Genomic DNA, 21,078 nt, shown 5'->3' on the forward strand with positions numbered 1-21,078 from the left:
ACCATTTGGCCACGTTTTGAGCAATGCACTCCTCCCTTTATCAATTGAGCATTACTGATGGGTCAGACTTTGCCTCAATCACAGCTTTCCTTTCCGAACCTTGCTGTTTTTCCAATTGCAAAGCTTGTCTCGAGACAAGGAAATGAGTCCGTGATTGAGGCATGAGAAAAGCAGACTGATTGGAGGAGCAGCTGCTCACAGATTTTGTCTCTTCCATGTATCATTCCCTAAATGCAAACACTGAAGTGAGCTTTCTGGGCATTTTAATGTTTTTTGGGAGTGAAGCCAATTGGATAATTTTGATCACTGCCACCTCCATGCCTTAACTACATAGCCTTTATACTCTTAGCCAACAAGACTATTGGTAAGATTTGTCAATGTCATTCTGGATGTCATCACTGGAACGTGATTTGGAGGTGTTGGCGATGGACCGGGGTGTACCAAGTTAAAAATCTCAACACCAGGTTATAGTCCAACAGGTTTATTTGGAAGCACTAGTTTTTAGAGCACTGTTCCTTCATCAGGTGGTTGGGGAGCATAAGCTCATAGGACACAATTCATACCAAATGTTTACTGTGTGAGGCAACTGAAATTATATATTTACAAAGACCTGGATTGTTTAAGTCTCCCATCTTTGAGACTGACCATTTTGATTTCAGCTCTTCCTTTGTAAATCCCAGAACCTTTTTTAAAGTTACATTCTCAAGTGAACTTTAACAATAGGTGCCATGTCAGCTCAGATAATGCATTGAAAGTGTGAGGCTGTCTGTGTCTCAAAGTTCAGACTGATTCTATTTTGAAAAAAAGGATTTACGGAATCTTACATGGATTCATACAGTCTTTGAGCAAAATAAAATTCAATTCTTCAAGTACAAATTCAACCCACAAAAGTTTTGTGAAGGTTTGTAGCTCAGGTTGAGGTTTAGGGTGTAGGTTTGCTCGCTGAGCTGTAGGTTTGATATCCAGACGTTTCATTACCTGGCTAGGTAACATCATCAGTGACGAACTCCAAATGAAGCAAAGCTGTTGTCTCCTGTTTTCTATTTATATCTTTCTCTTGGATGGGGTTCCTGGTGATATCATTTCCTGTTCGTTTTCTGAGGGGTTGATAGATGACATCTAGGTCTGTGTGTTTGTTTATGGCGTTGTGGTTGGAGTGCCAGGCCTCTAGGAATTCTCTAGCATGTCTTTGCTTAGCCTGTCCCAGGATAGATGTATTGTCCCAGTCGAAATGGTGGGGTTTTTTTCATCCGTGTGTAGGGCTACGAGGGAGAGAGGGTTGTGTCTTTTTGTGGCTAGCTGGGTTCGTGTATCCTGGTGGCTAATTTTCTTCCTGTTTGTCCTATGTAGTGTTTGTGGCAGTCCTTGCATGGAATTTTGTAGATGACGTTGGTTTTGTCCATGGGTTGTACTGGGTCTTTTAAGTTTGTTAGTTTTTGTTTGAGCGCGTTGGTGACATTGATTGCTAAAGTTCACTTGAGAATGGAACTTTAAAAAAGGTTCTGGAATTTACATATGAAAGAACTCAAACCAACATGGTCATTCTAAAGGACGAGAGATATAACAAACAATCCAAGTTTTTTTCAATATATAATTTTTAGTTGCATCACTGTTAACTTTTGCTATAAAAACTGTGTCTTATGACCTTATACTCCAAACACCTGAAGGAGTAGCACTCCAAAAGCTAGTGCATCCAAATAAACCTACTGAACTATAACCTGGTGTTGCATGTTTTGTAACTGGAACAGTGCACTACTACCACTTTCTCTTTTTGCTAGGTGATTCAAATTCAAGTTCTAAGTGCCAGATGCACTCATGCAAAACATTTTAGTTTAATCATAGGGAATGCTTTTCATTGCTAAAACCCACTGTCAACTGAAAATGTTGCATCTATACCAGATCTGTAGAAGTTCTGCATTCAAACAGACAGGCTCTGCATCATGGCCATAGATTTGCTGTGCCAATAACATTTCCATTACCATAACACTTAAGAGCAAAGATGGCATGGGTACTTTTTCAAAATATTTCACTTGAAAATATATTTATTCTGATTAAACTATTTTCCTGCATGATCTGCTTGCTTCTTGTGGATAGCGGAGTCAGCCAGCTAAATGTAATGAGTGCCTCATAGTTAGCATGCCTTCATAGACACAGGAGAGTGCCTTTATTATGAAGAAACAGCACTTTTTAGTTCCTTTATGGAATAGAGATGTCCAGTGCTGAACTTGCCAACCTGAGGGATATAAACAAACTTGCAGGCTCAGCTGGATTTCTCCACGATGCGCTGAAAGGGCATTGTCTGAGAATAATCTCACTGATTTACCTTGCATCTTAACTGTGAGGAAACAAACTTTGCACATCATGTTTCCTGGTGTTGTGGGGTCTAAAATTCTCTCCATTAGAACTGCTACAGTGAAACAGAAATAGCTTTGATTGAGGAGTTAGGATTTGTGAGATGTGTCAGATAGGCAGAGTTGGTTTCCATTGTGAATTTTTCTAAAATTTCCCCTATGGGAACCTGTGCCTGGGGATTGGTGATAGTGAAATAACTTATCTGTACATTGGGATAATGGTGGCAACATCGGTAAACTACCACTCGGTGTCATACAGCTTAGAAAGGTGAATGCAACCTTTAATGACCACTATGAACCAGTTAACGATACTGCTCACAATGCAAACCAAGTTTCTTACCAGGTTGGTGAATAAAGACTGGGAAGAGTGCCAGGGAGACCTGCACGGATTCCTGCAGAGACTGGTAGCAGATTTGGCGGGATTTCGTTACCTCCCCAGAGATGTTCTCCACGATGTACCTCAGGATGCTCAGTGTCTCCTGGACAATCACTTTTGCTAAAAGTGAATAGTTTGAAAAATCAAAACGTGTGTGGAATAGTAGTATTCTGGAACTTCAGAGACTAGGACATTTAAAACGGTTTCATCTTTTTTTAAACTATACATAGACTGAAGAACTTTATGTTTATTGCAGACTGGTGCTTCAGAGGCATGCATCCAAAATGTCCCTATTTCTTCAATTTAGCAAAGCAGCTGAGTGTGTCTTTAATGTGTCATTAGGGAGGTCAGTAGGACAGAGGCCATCTCTGTGCATTGTCTAATGACAGCACTAAAGAATTAGGGAATTCACTTACATACGTGTCACAGTATTGCTATCGATAGTTGCAAGTGCAAAAGTTTATTTATAGAGAAATACAATCTGTATCTTTAAAGAAAAACAGGGAAAAACAAACAATAACAAGCAATCCAAGACTGGAAAGTCAGACAGATCAAACCATTTAAATTCATCTGTAGATTCGTGACAATCAATAATAGCAGGCTCTGATTAGATGATGATGAACAAGTTCAAGGCTGTCCATTTATTGGTCAGAATATTTCCAAACTGGCACAATAAGGAGTTCCACTTTGTTGATGCATCTTGTTTAAGGTCTCTTCCAAAAGAGAAACAGACATTCCCAAAGCAACAATTCTAAATGCAATTGTTTTATTCCTGTGTTATTCAGATACTGCTAGGAACACACTGCTGTGAAAGAGCAGAGCTGTTCACCTTGTTAATAAATCACAGCAGATCTGAAAATGTGATGCTGGAAAAGCACAGGTCAGGCAGCATCCAAGGAGCAGGAGAATCGAAGTTTCAGGCATGAGCCCTTCTTCAGCCCTTGATTCCTGAAGAAGGACTCATGCCCGAAACATCGATTCTCCTGCTCTTTAGATGCTGCCTGACCTGCTGCGCTTTTCCAGCAACACATTTTCAGCTCTGATCTCCAGCATCTGCAGTCCTCACTTTCTCCTAATAAAATCACAGCAATAAACATGCAAGGCAGCAACTAAAAACACACAACACAGCAAGTACTTACTATTTCCTAGACCCATTTTGCCCTGTGACAATGCAGTGTTTTCTTTGAGTCGCCGATATTCTCTTGAGAGGGTTGAAATGAGGCTGGCATGATTTGTAGAACGGACTGCCCACTGCTGTTCACTCTCAGGAAGGTTTGGCCATGGTAAGAGCAACATGTTGGACAGGGCCCTGCACACTAGCACTTTGCCCTAACAAGAGAACACCACTTAGTCAAAGCAGTTCAACATACAGTCCAATATTCAACATGTACTTACTAAACAAAAACTGCTAATTAAACAGCTCTCAAGGCTAGGGGGACACCATCCACCAAATGAAAGTTTTGGCATTCTAACTACAAATTTCACCTGAAGAACTTTAATTTTGAAGAGGGCATGGGAACAGAGATCTGTCACGTGCAAAGCTGAGAGTAGCAGATTTTGAAAAGGCTGCTGAAAAGGTGTACAAGACACACTGATTTATAAATACAGGAGCAGAATTCGAAACAAAAATGTTAGTAAACAAAGTTTTTTTTTAACGCCTCTTATGTCTAGGTAGGCAAAGAGCAACTTCGAACCAATCACTATTTGGTGAGACATGTCTTCAGATCATTAGCTCAGCTAAATGAACTTCTGATATCACAACCTGGAACCCAGAATCAGAGCAACCAATCCAGGCGAAATTATTCCTGATCATCCAAATTCACTTACACAGTAAAAATTTCAGCACCTCACTGTAATTAGTTTATAAATACAATTTAAATGATGGTTGGCTTTGTTGAATGGCAGCCACAGAAAGACAGTAGGAAATTACTAAATTGAGGGACCAGTGTTAGAGCTCCTCCATTGACAATGACACAACTTTAGTAGGATTTCTGCAAGCCCAGAAACAATGGTATTGAAAGGTAGATTTTTCAGTGTGGGGTTCAGCTAATTTTAAATACTAAAACAAAATTGCAGATGCTTAAATAAGAGTGGAGAAACTTAACAGGTCTGGCAGCAGAGAGAGAGGGTGAAACAGAATTTAGACTCTGATAGGACTCTGTTTCTGAAACAATCTTTATTCATCTATTCAGAGATATCTGATAACCCTCTTTTTCAAGGATCAATCACTATCACTTTACTAACCAGGTATCTACTGCTCACACTGATCGGCGTCAAGCATTACCCAATATTGATCTATTACTCCCTGCTAAGGGGTAAATGCATCAGCATTATTTAACCATAATGCTGCTCAATCACCTGGCTAGTACTTTAAGACCTAAAGGTAGCAGATCTCCCCAGAATACTAAAGCTCTTCATAATACATTATTCTCATGTGGGATCAACAATATTTGGTTTTCAGTCCAACAACAGCATTAAATAAAGGTTTAACCAGTCCTATCAATAAAGATTTGGTGTTTAAGGAATTCAGAAATTCGAACTGATTTTAGATGCACAATACTTGTGCATGTGGAAGTAGACTAGTCAGGTTTCAGACTGGCAGAGCTGAGGCATATCAATAGCCTTAAAAGCCTCCGAAGCAGCTTAAAATGCTCATTCAAGATTCTAATCGACATATAACTGTCATATTAACTGCATTAGATGGCCATAATTTATAACATAGCCAAATAAGTGGAATGGGTAGTTTTGAGTTTTCTTTAGAGCTCTAGAATTTAGCTCAAAGCAATTCAGTCAGGTTATGCAAGATCTGAGATAGCAAACACCATCTTAGCAGTGGAGAGACCAAATTATTAAGGAGAGAACTTCTGAATCACATGTTCAGCAAGGCAAAAGTTTATTCTGCTGGTTTCACTAAACATCATTGTGCTCCCAGCTGTGAACATTTCTCATAGATAACGTATTTCAATGGTCTACTTTGAGTGCTTTTAAGGTGTTACAACCTGGAAATTCATTTTGATCAGTTTGATGTACTCTTAATTTACCTCCTGAGGAAGCTGTCGAGCTGAACCATCTGAAATCCTGTCAAAGATTTTCTGTACTGCTTGGATTCTAACCAGAAAAACAGGGCGTACTGTGGTGGCTAGTGACAGCAACAAATGGCATGCTGAGAGCAACAATTTCTCTGGCACCTGCAAGGAGAATTCTGTTAATGACACACAGGCTGCAAATCAATCACCCCACAAGTTTTAACATGTCAATCTCAAGGTTAGAATTTATAGAAGATGCTGAACCGTGTAGGACAAAAATACAAAGTAATGAATTGATATGGATACTAATTGACTTCATTACTAGACAAGTCAGATTCTGAAATCTGAAATCTGGCTGAAAGTGTTTTTTTTTGGTTTTTAGTGAGGTGTTCTCACTAAAACAAGTGTGGCAGATCTGCTTTTAACCATAAAGCAGGAATTAATTACACAAAAAAAGTGACAAAAATAGAATAAACCAAATTATACACAGGCCAACTGCCATATCCACAGAATTATTTTTTACGGTTTCAGTTACCCATAGTTTACTGCAGCCTGAACATACTACAGGGAACGTTCCAGAACCAGGGGGCTGCTGGGAAGGTAAATTTCCCATTTAAATGAATGGTTCACTCCTATCCACAGTTTTGGGCTTCCACGGTAGATTTTGTACCCCCACAAGTACAGACCACTGTACATAAGATTCCAAAGCACAATCTCACTAATCCCAACATGTCACAACACCAGAGAGAAATCCCTTCTCCACCAGAGGGACTGGCACAGTAGCCTTGATTCCTGATTGCAAAGATCTGACAGCCTCTTCCTTGATTTCTCAAAATAGCATTGACTTTTTTATAGTTTCACATAGCCCCTCCTGAATTTTAACCAGAGACTTCAGGCCTGGAACTCAAGCTAAACTCCTTTCATGGGTGTAATTTTGTTTTAGAACTAAACTACCTTCTTCCTTTCTCAAGTGCAATTGCTTAATGCATCCAGCTTCAGGTAAAAGCCCTGCAGAGCTGCCAAAACTGAAAACAAAAAGCTATTTTCCAAGCTATGGGTGTTTCCTCTAATCAAGAGAAAAGTGTCTCCAACTTCCAAACTCGAACGTAAATGCACAACTGTTCATCTCTGCTCATAGGGTTCTCCCAATGTGAACAAAAATAATTGGGCTCGAAAACACAGGCTGCTTTTCAAATAACATCACCATAATTATAAGATACAAGTAGACAACTCTTTATCTGAAAAGCTCCAATGTCCAAAAGATTTTTTTCTCATTAACAAGGTTGTTTGGCATGCAAACCGTTAACCCATGTCCACACCCACTCGACGCCTGTCATTCAGATGCGACATATGGGGCAGTGGCCCAGCACTGGCAGGCCTCCATTTTGTTTCAGGGCCCGTTTTACTCAGTAAGTCTGTTATTTGGAAAGATTTTTAAAAATTTCACCAAACTGCCACTTGTTCTGAAATTTGAAAAGTTCTGAATTCCGAAAACCAGCTGGTCCTGAGCATTTCAGATAAAGGATTGTGCACCTGTACTTACAAGTAATTCATTAAACCCCTTCATAGAGAATTAATTTGCCACTCATCAAATTGAAGATCAAAACTTAAAATGATATTAAGTTTTAGAATTTAATATCACCCACACTTCTGGGCAGAAATCAAATGTGTCCGCATTACTGAAAGTATGCAGCTAAGAAAAATGAAGAAAGCAATGTACTGCACTGCAAGGGACACGTTACTTTGAACTGTGGAGTGAAATGGAAATAACAGACAATACTTGAAAACCAAGAGGGCAATGTATACAGAACTTGCTTGCGACTTTGCGGGATGTGGGAGTAAAAAGAACGTGAAATCAAGAAATGCATGTTAATTTTTTAGTATGAGAATCCAGGCAAATTGCCACCACTTGTTGAGATTTCAGCTGAGGTCCGGATACTAACAGCTTTTTGACTGGTCTGCCTGCAGCTTAACAAAGATCATGAGTGAAATGTAAATGGGAAATGTATAGGAGTCAGCTGCAACATCTGTCTGTCTTTGCCAATTACACTCTCCCACTCAAACAAAAGGCCAAGAAAATGACAGACACTGTAGGAAAGAATTCTAAAACAAAAGGAAAGGGAAGACCTAAGATCAATCTAACAGTGAAGACTGGCCATATTTTGCAAACAGTGCGTCAACGTGGCTAGGAAAAATGCATTGTGAACAGCTCATTCTAGTTTGGTGGTCTGGACTGGTGACGCAGAGCTCTTTTCTCCCCCCTACTGACTATATTTGCTCCACCTCCAAAAGTCCAGCCATTGCATATTGTGTGTCACTAACTTTGTACGAGTGGATGATAAGGGTATTTTACAAGTTTAATAAGAGTAACCGTTTATCATGTGACTCAACACCATACAAGATCATTACTTGCTACAGACCAGCCTGAGGTTCAAATAAGACTCGGAATATCAGCTAGTGGTTTCAAGATCTGATCTTCCATACGACATACAGAAGCCCCAGGAATTCGCTGCATGCATCCAAACGGAGTAGGAACTTTAACCATGAAAGCAAGTGAAATGTCTCCGAACTATTACTTAACCTCCCAGAGAAGATGTCAACATACCTTTGAGCTAATGAGGGGAGCTGCAGCTTCCATGGCAGTGGAAATGAGAGAGACAAACTGCTCAGGATTTTGCCGTTGAACTTCACTGTAAAACTGAGCAAGCCAATGAGAATAAGCCTGCAATGCTGCCAGAGACTGAGCATGACTGAAAGACAAGATTGAACAGATGTCAAACACAAAACATTAAAATAAGTGTATGGAAATTGGACAGGGACCAGATTTTCAAACTCATTATGCAAACAAATCCAACAATCCCAAACCTGAAGGCCAGTTCCTTTAGACAGTCTGAGAAAATAACATAAGCCAAAACGCCTCCCCTTCTCCACTGTAAACATTCTGACAGAGACTTTCCAACTGAAATCTGCCTGAGCCAGAGATACATCACCAATTCAGAGTCATACGGTAAGGCTAACCAATGGAACTGAATTATCCAGGTTTAAATTTGCACTACTGTGTCTCAGATCAGCCAATGTTACCCACTAATTCACAGAGTCCGAGATGTACAGCAAGGAAACAGACCCTTCGGTCCACGCTGACCAGACATCCCAACCCAATCCAGTCCCACTTGCCAGCACCCGGCCCATATCCCTCCAAACCCTTCCTATTCATATACCCATCCAAATGCCTCTTAAATGTTGCAATTGTACCAGCCTCCACGACGGCTTCTGGCAGCCCATTCCATATATGTACACCATCTGCGTGAAAATGTTGCTCCCGAGGTCTCTCATATCTTTCCCCTCACCCAAAACCTATGCCCTCTAGTTCTGGACTCCCCCTCTCTTCCCCCACCCCCACCCCAGGGGAAAGACCTTGTCTATTTACACTATCCGTGCCCCTCAATTTTGTAAACCTCTACAAGGTTACCGCTCAGCCTCCGACGCTCCAGGGAAAACAGCCAAAGCCTGTTCAGCCTCTCCCTATATCTCAAATCCTCCAAACCTGGCAACATCCTTGTAAATCTTTTCTGAACCCTTTCTAGTTTCACAACATCTTTCAGATAGGAAAGAGACCAGAATTGCACGCAATATTCCAACAGTGGTCTAACCAATGTCCTGTACAGCTGCAACATGACCTCCCAACTCCTGTACTTAATACTCTGACCAATAAAGGAAAGCATACCAAACACCTTCTTCACTATCCCATCTACCTGCGACTCCACTTTCAAGGAGCTAAGAACCTGCACTCCAAGGTCTCTTTGTTCAGCACCACTCTCTAGGACCTTACCATTAAGTGTATAAAATGAAGCACCTCACTTATCTGAATTAAATGCCGTCTGCCGCTTCTCAGCCCATTGGCCCATCAAGATCCTGTTGTAACTGGTCCTTGCTTTTCCAAATACATGTACATCCTGTCTTTCAGGATTCCCTCCAACAACTTGCCCCCCACCAACATCAGGCTCCCTGGTCTATAGTTTCCTGGCTTGTCCTTCACCAGCTTAGATATCGTCCAAACAAACCTCGTGCTTCAAAACCAGATACAGTAAGCAGCTGGTTTTGAAGCACACTGTTTTGGTTGCAGATTCCAGCATCCGCAGTAATTTGCTTTTATACTGTAAGCATAGCTTGAGAGAGGGGCTCTCTAGGTTACTCTTCGCAGGAAAACTAGCTTCAAATTTATGCTACAGACTGAAAAAGAATTGGTAGGAGTCCTTGGTAGTCCAAACACATCCATACAAAAGGAAAGTACTGAATATACTGGAAATGTGGAATTAAAAACAAAATTCTACAAATATTTAATAGGCCAGGCAACACCAGTGGTATTGGTTGGGCCCAGAAAATTATTATGTTTCAGGAAAGCTCTGGTCTTGACAAGCCTGTTGAGTGTCCTTTAGAACGTGTTCACATTGGTCAGCAGATAGTGCTTCACCACTCCACACCCCCACCACCAAGGTAGTGAGTTTGATCCAATTGAGAATTGTACACAAATTCAGACAGACAGCCCCATTACAAGCCTCTGAAAATTGTGTCTTTTGTTTAAGATATTGAACTATGGACCTCTCAGATGAAGATAAAAGAGCATGTGGCTCTATTTTGAAGAAAAGTGTGGCCAATCTAAGGATACCGGTCAATATTTCTCAGCTAGAATCACTCAAAACCACCCACTGGCCACCATCATACTGTTTGAGAGATCTTCTTGCACATCAGTTAGCAATCAGATTTTCTACAGGACAGTAATGGTCTGTGAAAACCAAATCAGGCACACTCCCAGCAACAAGTGTAGGACAAATGTAGGAGTAACAGTGATAGAGCTTTGACAGCTTATTTCCTTCTTATTGTTGATGCATCAGGGCTGAACAAACAGGCCACATTTCATCCAGTTTTCATCAATTGACATCACAGATTTGGTATACAGGATTACTTACACATCAATCAGATCTGGCTTCAGCACAGATGGCACAGCTGTTTCCATATCATACAGCTTTATCTGGGATCCATATAACGTCACCTCAACAAGTCTAGGGTAGAGCAACATATCAAAAAACAAATCAGCAGGACCGTGACCAGAAAAACATGTGCACAACTCTTTCAAGAATGATACCAAATTGGATGAGGTACACATGCAAATGTTTGAGCTATTTCCAAGTTAGAACATAGAATGGTACAGCACAGAACAGGCCCTTCAGCCCACGATGTTGTGCTGACCATGGATCCTCATGTAAGGTAAACCTAATGTACGAACCCTCAAATTTCTGTGACCATATGCATGTCCAGCAGTCTCTTAAATATCTCCAATGATCTTGCTTGTACAACTGCTGCTGGCAACGCATTGCATGCTCCCACAACTCTGTAAAGAACCTGCCTCTGACATCCCCTCTTTACTTTCAGCCAAACAATTTAAAACTATGACCCCTCGTGTTAACAATTTTTGCCCTGGGAAAAAGTCTCTGGTTATCAACTCTATCTTTGCCTCATTATCTTGTACACCTCAATTAGGTCCCCTCCTCTTCCTTCTTTTCTCCAATGAAGGAAGTCCGAGCTCAGTCAACCTCTCTTCGTATGTTAAGCCCTCCATTCCAGGCAGCATCCTGGTAAACCTCCTCTGAACCCTCTCCAAAGCATCCACATCTTTCCTATAAAAGGGCGACCAGAACTGGACGCAGTATTCCAAGTGCGGTCTAACCAAAGTTTTATAGATCTCATGGCTCTTAAACTAAATCCCCCTGTTAATGAAAGCCAAAACACCAGATGCTTTCTTAACAACCCTGTCCACTTGGATGGCAACTTTAAGGGATGTACTTGCACACCAAGATCCCGCTGTTCCTCTACATTGCCAAGAATCCTGTCTTTAATCCTGTACTCAACTTTCAAGTTCGACCTTCCAAAATACGTCACTTTGCATTTATCCAGGTTGAAGTCCATCTGCCACCTCTCAGCCCATCTCTCATTCCTGTCAATGTCACGCTGCAGCCTACAACAGTGTTCTATACTGTCAACGACACCTCCAACCTGTGTCGTCTGCAAACTTGCTAACCCATCCTTCAATCTCATTTAAGTCATTAATAAAAATTACAAAGAGTAGAGGCCCAAGAACAGAGTCCTGTGGAACAACACTCACCACTGACCTCCAGGCAGAATATTTTCTTCCACTACCACTCACTGTCTTCTGTCGACCAGCCAATTTTTTTTCCAGACAGCTAAATTTCCCTGTATCCCATTCCTCCTGACCTTCTGAACGAGCCTACCATGGTGAACCTTAGCAAATGCCTTGCTGAAGTCCATATACACCACATCCCCCGCTCGACCCTCATCAACTTGTCTAGTAACATCCTCAAAGAACTCTAAGATTTGTGAGACATGACCTGCCCCCCTCAAAGCCATGCTGACTGCATTTAATCTAGCCATGCTCTTCCAGATGGTCATAAATCCTATCCCTCAGAATCCTTTCTAACATACAGTTCTTAAATACAGTCTAGGTTTGTAATCCCTGGAACATTCAAATTTAAGGAGATTTGAACATGGCTTTTAGGATTTTGAAAGGAATAAATAAAGTAAACAATTAATTGCTCTGCTAGAAGAAATCCAGGAGAGTCAGCGATTATTAAAATGAGCAAGTAATCTGAAGTTAGGGAACAATTCTTTACAGAAAGGGCTGTAGAAACAAAATTCTTCCCTTAAAAAGAAATCAGCTCAAATAATGATTTTAAATTAGTAAACTGGTAGATTTTTTGCTAGATAAAGTAAAAGTGGTTATGCATCTAAAGAGGTTGCAAGGAATTAATATCTCAACAGCAGAATAGGCTCAAGGGACCAAATGACCTTCCCCTCTGAGATAGCATGGAAATGTCAGATAGAATGACAGAGCAAAGCACTCCTGAAAGAAACAAATTTTGGGAGGCCGTGGTGTGGAGAAAAGTAGTCCCTGAACCTACTGTACATTCTTCACAACCCAGTGGAAATCACACTGTCTTCTCTGTACAACCACAAACATATGCAGACATTAGCAGAAAGTAAGACACGTGGCATACTTTCCCTCCTCACCTGATGGGGGCTGAAAACAAAAGTAGGGCCCTGACTGATGATTATTTCAGGATCTTCCTGTTGGTATGGGTTAATAATCTACCCCAACGCCTTGATCCACCTCAGCAGAGGGATAGCTCTAGGCACATTCATAGACATTTACGTATACTGTACTTTTATCTATAATAAGCTATATGCAAAGAATAAACTTCACATAATTCAACAGCAAAAATGAACTACAAGTTGGCATGGGACTGTAACCAACAATCCCACAGATTCATGTTGGGTCAAATGGCCTGTTTCCATATTGTAGGGAATCTAATCTAAAATCAGAGACAAGTTACAAAAATTGAACCAGCCTCAATATAAGCTACATTAAAATAAATGTAGCTACCATGATGCGGCAGAATAAAAAAACACTTTTGAAGGGAGATGCAAACCGAACACAAAGACAGTTGTTATTAAAAGTGGTCAGTAGATGCAGAATAAAATAAAACAAAGAACACAGATTTCTTGAATAATAGAAAACCAATATCTGACAACAAACTGAATTCGCACTGTTCAGCAGGAGATACACTCACTGTGCATAGCATATTTAGTTACTGAAGGTGAAGAAGGATAACCCCTCTCCTACCAAAGTAAGGATCAGCTACATTGTCACCAAATTAGTGGGCGAGTTAGATTAAAAAATTAAACGAGTTAAAGAAGATAGGGCTTTACCTTTCCACAACTCTGAGTGCATCATTAAACCTTGCTGCAAACACATCCCCAATAAAATACTCAGCTAAGCGACCACTAGTCTGAAGCAACGAGCTGAGGTCACGTAAGGAACAATGCAAACGTCGACAGTCATTCTCTGCTGTTATGTTCAATCTGTGAACTGAGGATCACAATTCATCAGCATGTAATAACACCCAAAGTCTACCTGTAACATTGTAAACATTTATAGTAGTACAAACTAGGAAGGCAGTTTAACGTTGCAAATCTGCTCTGCCATTCAGTGATATCAAGGCTGATCTGCAACCCAATTTCACACAGCCTGCCTTTGTCAATTAAATTAGTTAGTGTTGCCCAATTATTTAATTTTTGCTATATTAAAACTATCTATACTATTTAGAAAATCACCCTTCTTTGTTTTGTACTTTTCTACTACAAAAGGTGGTTAAAAATACTGTAATAGTTGGGGGCCTACCTCAGACGTTTGTAGAAGACCACTAGTCACATCCTGCCAATTAGATACTTACTAACCGTTTCTTGCTGCTCAACCAATTTCCTAACCAGATCAATAATTTGCCTTCAATTCCATGAGCTGCAACTTTAGCTAAACTGTGCCCTGAAGGAACTTGGTGACAGTTGGCGTTGTTGGCTGCAGTGCAATGGATGGGTCTACACAGATTTTAGAAAACCCTTCGTCCAGATTTCACGGCACATGCCGATTGAAAAGGAAAGTACTTGAGATCCAAGGTAAAGTGGCAAACTAGATCCAAAACTAGTTCAATTGCAGGAAGCAATGGGTAATAGTGGACAGTTTGAGAGATTGAAAGGTGATTACCTGCAGGGGTCTGCAAAAGCAAAGAGACCTTGGAGAGCCGGGTCATAGTTCCTTGAAAGTAGAGTCGCAGGTGGATACAGTAGTGAAGACTGTGTTTGGTATGCTTTCCTTTATTGATCAGAGTATAGAGTACAGGAGTTGGGAGGTCATGTTGCGGCTGTACAGGACATTGATTAGGCCTCTTTTGAAATATTGCGTGAAATTCTGGTCTCCTTCCTACCGCAAGGATGTTGTGAAACTTGAAAGGATTCAGAAAAGATTTACAAGGATGTGGCCAGGGTTGGAGGATTTAAGCTAAAGGGAGAGGTTTAATAGGTTAGGACTGTTTTCCCTGGAGCATCAGAGGGTGAGGGTGAGGTTTATAAAATCATGAGGGACATGGATAGGGTAAATAGGCAAGGTCTTTTCCCTGGAATGAGGGAGTCCAGAACTAGAGGACATGGGTTTAGGGTGAGAGGAGGAGGGGGGGGGGGGGGGGAACAGATATACAAGAGGCCTAACGGGCAACTTCTTCATGCAGAGGGTGGTGAATGTGTGGAATGGGCTGCCAGAGGATGTGGTGGAGGCTAGTACAGTTGCAAGATTTAAAAGGCATCTGGATGGGTATATGAATAGGAAGGGTTTGGAGGGATATGGGCCAGGTGCTGGCAGGTGTGACTAGATTGGGTTGGGATATCTGGTCGGCATGGACGGGTTGGACCAAAGGGTCTGTTTCCATGCTGTACATCTCTATGACTAATTCCCACAGGATCTTGTATTTCAATAAAGTAATTGCTGGCTCTTAACTCTTGAATACCGACCAGATATCCCAACCCAATCTAGTCCCACCTGCCAGCACCCGGCTCATATCCCTCCAAACCCTTCCTATATGGAAAGGATGCTTCATTTTGTGGAAAAGTCTTGAACTAGGGATAAATATTTGAAAAGGGTTCACTCATTTATGACAGATGAAGAAACTTTTCCTCTCAAAAGGGAGAAGTGCCTTTATAATTCCCTTTCTTAAAAGACAAAAGACGCAGTATCATTAAATTTTTTTTAAGGCAGAGGTAGAGGACTGTAAAGTCGCTGCCCTGCTTTAATAGGTATTATTTATAACAAATAAAGTTTCTTGAGTCACTGCACTAAAATGTGTCCTGCTGCTTTATTGGTTAAAGTCTCAAATCAATAATATCAGATTTGTATATAAATCTTAACACCCCAAGAATATGGTATATAAAATAAAGGATCTAGATTGAGTAAATAGGGACAATTGAAAGGCCATTAATGCAATTATAGGTGTCAATGCTTCAATAAGTTCAATTGGATGGAAACTATCGTATAATCAAACCCCAGTGACGTGCAGGCTTGTCCCTCCTTTCTTTGCAGATGACACAAAGATAGGTGGAGGGACAAGTAGTACTGATGAAGTGGGAAGGCTGCAGAAGGATTTGGACAAGCTAGAGTGGGCAAAGAAGTGGCAGATAGAGTACATGGGAAAAAGTGTGAGGTCATGCACTTTAGTAGGAAGAGGGGCATGGACTATTTTCTAAATGGAGAGAAAATTCAGAAGTCTCAAGTAAAAAGAAATTTGAAAGTTCTGGTCCAGATTCCCTCAAGGTAAACTTGCAGGTTGAGTCAGTAGTTAGAAAGGCCAATGCAATGATGGCATTTATTTTGAGAGGATTTGAATATAAAAGCAGGGATATACTTAAGGCTTTAATACTCCAAATGTGGTCTGACAGAGCTTTGTGCAGTTCTGGAGACCCACATCTCAGGAAGGATGCGCTGCCCCTGCAGTGTGATCAGAGGAGATTCGAAGGAATCGTCCCAGGAATGCAAAGCATAACGTGAGGAATGTTTGAGGACTCGGTCGATATTTGATGGAATTTAGTAAGATTGGCTTGGGGGGGGGGGGGGGGGGGGGGGGGGGGGGATTCCAATTGAAATATACAGATTAGTGAATGGCCTGGATAGAGTTGAAGTTGGGAAGACGCTTCCATTGGTAGGAGAGACTTGGAACGGAGGGAACAGCCTTAGAGTAGAGTAAAGGGAAGACCTTTCAGAACAGAGATAAGGGGAAACATCTTCAGCCAGAGTGGTTTAGATTAGATTACTTACAGTGTGGAAACAGGCCCTTCGGCCCAACAAGTCCACACTGACCCGCCGAAGCGAAACCCACCCATTCCCCTACATTTACCCCTTTTACCTAACACTACGGGCAATTTAGCATGGCTAATTCACCTAAGCTGCACATCTTTGGACTGTGGGAGGAAACCCACGCAGGCACGGGGAGAATATGCAAACTCCACACACAGTCAGTCGCCTGAGCCGGGAATTGAACCCGGGTCTCTGGCGCTGTGAGGCAGCAGTACTAACCACTGTGCCACCGTGGTGAATCTATGGAATTAATTGCCGCAGAAGGCTGTGGAGGCCTGGTCACTGAGTATATTTAAGACAGTTCTTGAGTGCCAAGGGGACCAAGGGTTACAGGGAGAAAACGGGAGAATAGTTTGAGAAACCTATCAGCCATGATTGAAGGGTGGAGCAGACTCTATGGGCTGATGTCTGCTCCTGTCTCTTATGGTCCCTCATGCTCCAGTTAAAAAGGTGAAGGGGAGTTTGCTTAGGAATGATGAAACCAAGTGTAAAAGTCCTGTAGCAATTACAAAACACTACTGCCAATGAGATCAACCCCAAGGCTCAAAAAGATGTTTTAATTCTGAGGGAATCTATGACCTTAAGGTTGAAAGTTGACATAAGAATGGAGAAATGTTGCTCAACAAAAAACAGAACAAGAATCAGAGTAAAAATAATAAAAACAATTACTCAACCTTTATTTTAAAAGCAAACATGTGTTACAGGTGGTGGATTCTAAAAAAAAATATGCAGCATAGGAAAGTGCCTCAGAAGCAAAAAGGCAGAAAAACCGCTGCTTTTTATAACAATGGAGTAGCCTTCCTCACCAGAGTTACATTGTGACATACCTGTCACGAATAACTCGGGTGATTAGATATCTGTCTTAGAACATGTTCACATTTAACCTTTTGAGTTTGCAACATGCATTAACTTAGCAGATTTAACTAATATAAAGCAAATCAGCTACTACCAAATTCTATTCTAAAGCCAAACACCTCAATATATACAGAACACCCATTCACATTATAGCACATAATATAGAACAATGTTACATATTGTCAGCTGTTAACAGGAACATAATCCCTTACCTTGTCCTGAGGTTACAACAAATTGTTGTAGTCCCAAGTACACTTCAAGGTTATCCTGCAAGATGGGAAACTAGGAACAGAAAACAGAAGATTGAAGTAGTTCTTAAAAGGATGATCAACCACACCAAGCATTTACTGTAAGTATGGGAAGTTCTTGGCATTTTTGCAGAGATTGGTTGCAATACATAGACAATGGCCCCGAAGCTCAAACTTAATTTTAGCCCACACTGAAACAGAAGGCTCCCAAGAAATGTCAGAATACACCAGAAACTTATTACATAGCCTATGTTGAGTGAAACCCAGGACAGTCTCAATTCAAAACATGACGATGGCTCAGTGGTTAGACTTCTGCCCTCACAGCTCCAGGGAACCAGGTTTGATTCTAGCCTAAGGTGACTATGTGCTTCGGGTTTCCTTCGGGTGCTCTGGTTTCCTCCCACAGTCCAAAGATTGGCAAGGTTAGGTGAATTGGCCATGCTAAATCATACAGTGTTCAGGGCTGTGTAGGGTAAGGGTGGGGTGGAAGGGATGGATTTCTTTTCGGAGAGTTGGTGTGGACTTGTTGGGCCAAAAGGGTTTGTTTCTACACTGTAGGGATTCTATTCTATTCAATTCAATTCATCATTGAGCAGTCAAATTCTCAGTTCAAAAGAACCTCTGGTATGGAATATTACAAACTGGGTTTCTATACACGATGCTCTATCAAAATAGAAACTTGATAATCATTGGTTTGTTGAAGCAGATCTAAACTATGCTGTGTTTGTGACCTGGGAGCATTGGATACTGACAATAGCACAGAAACAGCAAGTGCTATACTTCTCACGACATTCTACACCGAATGCAGTCCAGCATAATGCATCGTACAGATTCCACATTAATGCAACTTGGTAATAGTTACTTACGATTGTAGAAAATGCATGAGAAGGAAGGAGCTCCATCACTTTGGCCACTACCTCCAAGCTCTGACGTAGATGACGCTGCCATTCAGTCTGTTGCTGCAAACAAAGAAGCAAAGATGTTGCAAGCCTCTAAAGCATAAAAGTGAGTGAAACTGCTGTGTAATGCTGTGCCATGGCTCCTATTTTACTTGATTATACTTCATAGATATTTAAATAAGACAAATAACTGCAGATGCTGGAATTCTGAAATAAAAACAAATTGCTGGAAAAACTAAGGTCTGGCAGCATCCAAAGACAGAAAGCAGAGTCGGGTTTCAGGTTCAGTGACCCTTCTTCAGAATGGTTTGTTTTTACTTCACATATGGGAAGAAAGTGAGGTCTGCAGATGCTGGGGTATCAGCTGAAAGTGTGTTGCGGGAGAAGTGCAGCAGGTCAGGCAGCACCCAAGGAACAGGAAATTCGACGTATCCTGATGAAGGGTTTATGCCCGAAACGTCGAATTTCCTGTTCCTTGGATGCTGCCTGACCTGCTTTACTTCACATATACTTGTTTGGCTGTAAGGCATTTTAGGCCCAAGGTCACAAAAAGTACTTGATAAATGCAAATTTATTTCTTTATTCAACTGAAGTTCCTTACACTCAATAAATAACAACGATGAGGGGGAAGTGTTGCAATAAGCAACTTTCAGGCAGCTCTTTTGAAACAAAGGAACTCACCACCTCAGTCATTTATGTAAAACTGTGCTTTCAACGGGCTGAAAACAATTCACACAAGACAAGATAATGCTATGGTCTCGAATGGGTTGAATGATGTGCTATGCGATTCCGGTTCTACAATGCTAGTCTTCAAGGTTTAAACATCTTGCCTTTAATAGGCATCACAAATATTTTACATTAACACTTTCTGCAGCTCCTCCATATTGAGCTAAGAACAGTCCAACCCTATAGGCCTCGACACAAGACTATATCCAAAAATCACTACCTGAAAACGAGTGGTTAAAAGACATCAGAATCCAGTAAGCAGCCATAACCATCTCTGGATTTAAAGGGTATTTTTTTAAAATTGAAAGGAAATAAATCCAGGTGTCATGTATTTTGAAGTTTATTGAAAGCCAACAGGATGTTAAGCCCACAAATACCAGTATAACGTGAACGGCTGACATTGTGTGTAAATTTATAGCTTGTGTGTTTTATAGACGCAAGAAAGGAAACAAAAAATACATCTACAACTTATCTTCTGTGGAAGAAAAAAAAATTAAACAAAGGAAAAAGGCAGGTCAAGTAATTACTTTTTAATCTCCAGAACAAGTAGTACTGTACATTCTGGCTCAGAGATGGTACACTACCACTGTACCATGAATGCCCTGTTAAAAATCAACTTTAAGCAAACTGTTGCACTCCAGTGCAAAAACAAAACATACAAAGAATAGGATAGCCTGGCCCAGTGCTCACCTACAAATATTAAATTAAATGCAGAGATGGGGTTAAGTATGAAAGCAAGGGATTCTTCATTCACAATACATCCCCTATTGGAATCTAGAGTTCAGAGCAGTATTTACAGGGAAACTAAATAGGTGTAATACCCGCTGGTTGCAATGATACTTTTGAATTAATAAATACTGCTGAACTCATGGACAGTTCAGCTCCTTACAGGGAGTGCTGTAAATATTCCGCTCTTCAAAAAAAAAATTCTGCAACTACCATAGCATACGTGGGCGACAGGAAGAGTCTATTGAATCAAACAGAAAAATCTAAATCAACTATTGCTCCTAACATTCGGAAAATCTTAGACTGGATGCCAGAACGGTTAGTTAACTCAAGCTTTGAATTTTTTTTTTAACCAAGATGCAGTTTAGTCCAAGTGAATCAATCATAATGATTACAATTTAAAAGGTAAAGTGAAAGTGATCGAAGGCTCACCTCTGCCAACTTACTTTGCAGCAATAAAAATATCTTTTGGCATCAAGAATGTTATATATTTTGATGCTTACCAGGTCACATTTTGCTTCTTTCTGGGATGCTCAACAATAGAATACCTGGTCAAATATAGTATGCCGCATACCCTCAGTAATTCAGGCCTAATCCTCACCAACATCCCCAGCTCACTTACATCATCATCCAGTGTCTCATCATCAAGTTCTTCCAGCTGGGCCTGATTAAAACGGAATTGTATCCGACGCAAAACTTCTGTCAGCAGTAGAACAAGTGCACCCTTGTACCTGGGGAAAGCAAAGCAGTTAGGGGTAATAAAATCTCAGCACAGAATGACTTGGGATAGAAAAGCTGAAGGCTCTCACTAAGTACAAAATCAAGCAAATTTTCACTAGTTCTCCCTCCTGCTCCAGCAGAACCTGTTCTAGTTATATACCCGTACGGGAACAGTGTCACTATAAGAATGCCTCTCTCAGCACAAGGCCTGAACCTCATATTTGTATTTTTTTCATGGACTTCAATAGTCAGGGAGAATCCTGGATTTACCCATTCAAGCTTCCTTCCTCCCAAATAAGAGGAGCAACAGTGTTCATACAAAAGGACAGGAGAAAGTTTCAAATTATGAGGTACAGAAGCTGAATTAAATCATCTATGATCTGGATCATACAATAATATTA

The 21,078-nt window shown here is 40.9% G+C and overlaps 1 protein-coding gene across 2 annotated transcripts in view; it reads right to left on the reverse strand.

Moving 5' to 3' along the window:
• The window catches only part of xpo6 (exportin 6), a 122,141-nt gene that overhangs the window by 22,155 nt on the left and 78,908 nt on the right, over window positions 1-21,078 (reverse strand). The window contains exons 10-18 of one of the 2 annotated variants that reach the window (XM_060840673.1): window positions 20,580-20,688; window positions 18,473-18,565; window positions 17,571-17,640; window positions 13,536-13,695; window positions 10,721-10,813; window positions 8,359-8,503; window positions 5,769-5,915; window positions 3,867-4,056; window positions 2,732-2,847 (exon numbers count right to left, since the gene is read on the reverse strand). In XM_060840673.1, coding sequence (XP_060696656.1) covers window positions 2,732-2,847; window positions 3,867-4,056; window positions 5,769-5,915; window positions 8,359-8,503; window positions 10,721-10,813; window positions 13,536-13,695; window positions 17,571-17,640; window positions 18,473-18,565; window positions 20,580-20,688 — 1,123 coding nt within the window. Of the gene's footprint in view, window positions 1-2,691; window positions 2,848-3,866; window positions 4,057-5,768; window positions 5,916-8,358; window positions 8,504-10,720; window positions 10,814-13,535; window positions 13,696-17,570; window positions 17,641-18,472; window positions 18,566-20,579; window positions 20,689-21,078 lie in introns of both variants that reach the window. The other variant, XM_060840671.1, reaches the window with a different exon arrangement.

Source organism: Hemiscyllium ocellatum, chromosome 20, assembly GCF_020745735.1.
Source record: "Hemiscyllium ocellatum isolate sHemOce1 chromosome 20, sHemOce1.pat.X.cur, whole genome shotgun sequence".
NCBI lineage: Eukaryota > Metazoa > Chordata > Chondrichthyes > Orectolobiformes > Hemiscylliidae > Hemiscyllium > Hemiscyllium ocellatum.